This window comes from Fulmarus glacialis, unplaced genomic scaffold (assembly GCF_000690835.1).
Source record: "Fulmarus glacialis isolate BGI_N327 unplaced genomic scaffold, ASM69083v1 scaffold4170, whole genome shotgun sequence".
NCBI classification, from domain to species: domain Eukaryota; kingdom Metazoa; phylum Chordata; class Aves; order Procellariiformes; family Procellariidae; genus Fulmarus; species Fulmarus glacialis.
In genome coordinates this window covers 47,618-51,051 of record NW_009186972.1, presented here as the reverse complement: position 1 = coordinate 51,051, position 3,434 = coordinate 47,618, and the positions used below count along the sequence as shown (strand labels likewise).

Sequence of the window (3,434 nt, the reverse complement as noted above, 5' to 3'; positions counted from 1 at the left end):
AACTGATCTTTTGTGGTTTTGTTTTGGTTTACATCTTTTTTTTTTTTTTTTGAAGTACATTGTAAAAATTTGAGGGGGTTTTGTTGTTTTGTTTTTTGAAAGGTGAGAGGAGGCTAGGTGTTCTATTACCAATTATTGATTAAGAAAAATAAATTGGTACATAGGCTTAGGAACAACATTATTCCACAAGAACACTTGCCTGCTCCTCTTTTTTATTAGTATCACCGCTTTCATTATTCTTTCAGTTTTTGCTGCTGCTGCTGCTAAGAGTTAACAGAATTCCTCTTTCCTGAAGAATTTCGAAAATACGGTGAACTACTAATGTACACTGGAGCTAATACTCCAAAACCATTTTTTTTTTTTAATCTAAAATGTTAGGTGATATAAGTAGCAATAAAAATACGAATATTTATTTCCAAATTCTTATTGCAAATCAGAAGTTCTTAACAATCATTGCACACAATTTACAAGGTCCTCACAAGCAGGATACCATACGACATTATGTAATGACTTTGTAACTGAATGGCTAACACACTTCTTTTTTTAACCTGTATTTTGTCAAGGAACTCACTATAACCTGGCCAGAAAGAAGAACTTGATGTTTCTGTAGTATTCCTATTTTTTCATTACAATGTTTTCATCTAAATGAACCAGATATTCTCAGAGAACACACATATGCACAATTGCTTACCTTCCTTCCTTCCTGCTTTGAGAAGGAAAATATCATAAATAATGCCGAGAGGGTCTTACGAAGTGTATCAGTTAGCATGCAAAAATACTTATAAAGAAACACCTTGATCTTCTGAACACAGTCATCAGAGCTATATTCCTTAAAATACATAGGAGTATTTGCTCATGTCAAATGCATGCAAATGATTTGATTATTAACAGTTAAAACAGTATAGTTTTTGTGGACTGCATAAAATCTTCATAATGAGCTCTTTAGGAAATAAAATCTTTGCTTCATTGTAAAACTTTAGTTTAAGTTAAATATGCAAATTAGTTTCCAAAATCCAGAGTTAACGAGGATTAAGAACACAAAGTGTAGTTTCTCACCTTTGTCTTTACGTAGAATGGCGAGGACTGGTGAATGGGCAAGTCCATGAGGCTATTGGAATTTGTGACACTGTTACTGTTAGCGTGTTCATCTTCTCTACTGCTGTCGTCAGACTGATCGAAATCATCACTCTCCTGGTCCATTTCCTCCTCCTCTTCCACCTCCTCCTCTTGATCACCAGCATGTTCATCATCTTCTTCCTCTTGGTTACAAGTGGATTCTTCATCCACTGTAATAAGTCTATTGTTTGCTGAGACTCATGCCTGTCATCAAATCCAGGTTCTTCTCCTCCTATCTCCCCATTCCTCCCAATGTGCTGTTCCTCTTGTTGTCGTCTTTGCTGCTGCTCCTCCTCTTCTACGACCCGATTCATCTGCTCCTCATCTACTTGGCTTGAGGAAGCATTACCTCGAAGAGATCCACCAGTTCGTCGCCTCTTGCTGCCCACAGAGAGCAGTTCCTGATTCATTTCCAAAAGCCAGCTTGCTACTTCTTGGACCTTGGCTAGGCTATCTGAAGATGCAAATGCTTTCACATTCTAAGGAGACAAAAAAAGAAAAAGTGGGAAATTACAAAAGTTACATTTTTTGTTAGATAAAGCATTAAAAACTTATTTCATTGTATTTCTCCTGACAACTTCAAATTCCAAGAAACAAGGAATAATTTCTACTTGACACACAACTGTAAAAACCCAAACAGACTGCAGACAACTTTGTAGCAAGAGTTATTTCTTCTATCAAACAGTCTGATCATGATCTCTGAAAGCACCAGATTCTGCAAAATTCAGAACAACTACTTGCCCTCCTAGAGAATCCACAAGAATCATTAACATCCATGTTAACAGAAGATCCAAGTACGTGATATTACTTGCTAAAAATTGGACAAAGATCATTTTCAAATGGCATTATATTTTCCCTCTCGTTTGATTACAGACTTTGTATATTACTCACTAATGATGAACTGCTTTTGGTCTTATGCCTTAAGAGCAGGCATATTTTCAGGTATAATTGAAAGCTTCATTTCTTGTTCTATGATTTTCTTTTAGATAAATGAAAAAGAGAACACCTACTGAAGAATATAGCCTTATCACTTCCAAGTCTTAAACTGGCCACAGAGACGCTCAGTGGTCAAAAGCAGACGTCACTAGGCAGCCCATGCAGCCCAGAAAGCGCACATACCTCACCCAGCAAAAATCACTGTTAGCAGTAAAGTACTCCTAACTCTAAGAAGCTACAAGAATTGTTAAATGAGACTCTGAGAAGTTAAAAGATTAACAAATTTAGGTGCACGTTAATAGAAATTGAAAAATACTAATGCAATTTCCAAATTATCCACACATTCGGCTACACATGTGTGTGCAAGCAGTGTACAGGAACAGAAGGATATAACACAGTCTAGCTAGATCTTACATTTGGTATTAGATTTCCAGCTATACAACCTTTCAGGCTGGCACGTCCTGACTCCAGTTCCCCTAGATTCAAATGATGTGTTCAGTAGGTGAAGTCAGACATGAACTCAACAAGTAGTCAGATTCACAGGTTGCAGATGAAAATGTGTGCAAAGAGAAAATAACTAGCTTTTTCATTGTGTATAGAACTACTGTCCTCGGGTGTCCACAAACCACACATTCAGCAGGCTACACTGTGAGAGAGATTCAGAATACTGGAAGGGAGCACGACTGCTCAGTCTCCTTGGAGTAGGAGCAGTGAAGCATATAAGTTTGAGCACTTCAGTACAGGAAGATATTCTCCCAACCTCTCCCATCCCGCCCCCTTTTTAGAAAGTCCTCTATCTCTTATAGTTTTAAAAAAAAAAAAATCAAACCAAAAAACCTAGAGTCTTGGATGATGGAGGTGTGGAAGAGATAAACGCCAGCTTTGCCCCATGACATTTGTAAAAACATTCAACTTATTGGTGAGGAGGGAAGAAAGTACCAGAAACCATAGCTCTAAGGTAATTTTCAACGTGTTGTACCATAAAAGCCACAGAAACACATTTACAGAAGTTTTTCAAGTCTTGCTTTGAAAAGGATTCGTAGATGGGATTCTGCACACTCGTTCCCTCTTCCTCAGGGAAACATTACTTACCTCCCAAAGTCGTGGTTCTCAAGTTTCTACATATCTACCCAGATGACAATTGCCCCCAAATAAAACCTTACGAGCTCAAAAGCTGAAATATGTGTTCCAAAGAAAGTGTCCACTAGCAATTAGCTCCAATCAGTGAATGAGAAGCTAATACTAAAAGACAATTAAGCTCCACACGTCAAAGCAAGGACATGATGGAAGCAAGTAGAGGCTGTGCTGACTCCTGCTTTTACCAGTGGGGAAAAAAGCGTTAGGGCACTGGGATACACATGACCCAAACCAGAAGCTAATGA

At 37.9% G+C, this 3,434-nt stretch overlaps 1 protein-coding gene across 1 annotated transcript; it reads right to left on the bottom strand.

Annotated features, from left to right (window-relative positions):
• Window positions 1-1,056: 1,056 nt before the first annotated feature.
• Window positions 1,057-1,526, bottom strand: LOC104073490 (F-box/WD repeat-containing protein 7-like; the record flags this gene model as incomplete). The annotated part of the gene is given in 2 exon segments (XM_009573291.1): window positions 1,057-1,307; window positions 1,310-1,526. Coding segments are annotated over 2 exon segments (468 nt in total), but the record flags the coding sequence as incomplete, so codon positions are not given.
• Window positions 1,527-3,434: the final 1,908 nt, after the last annotated feature.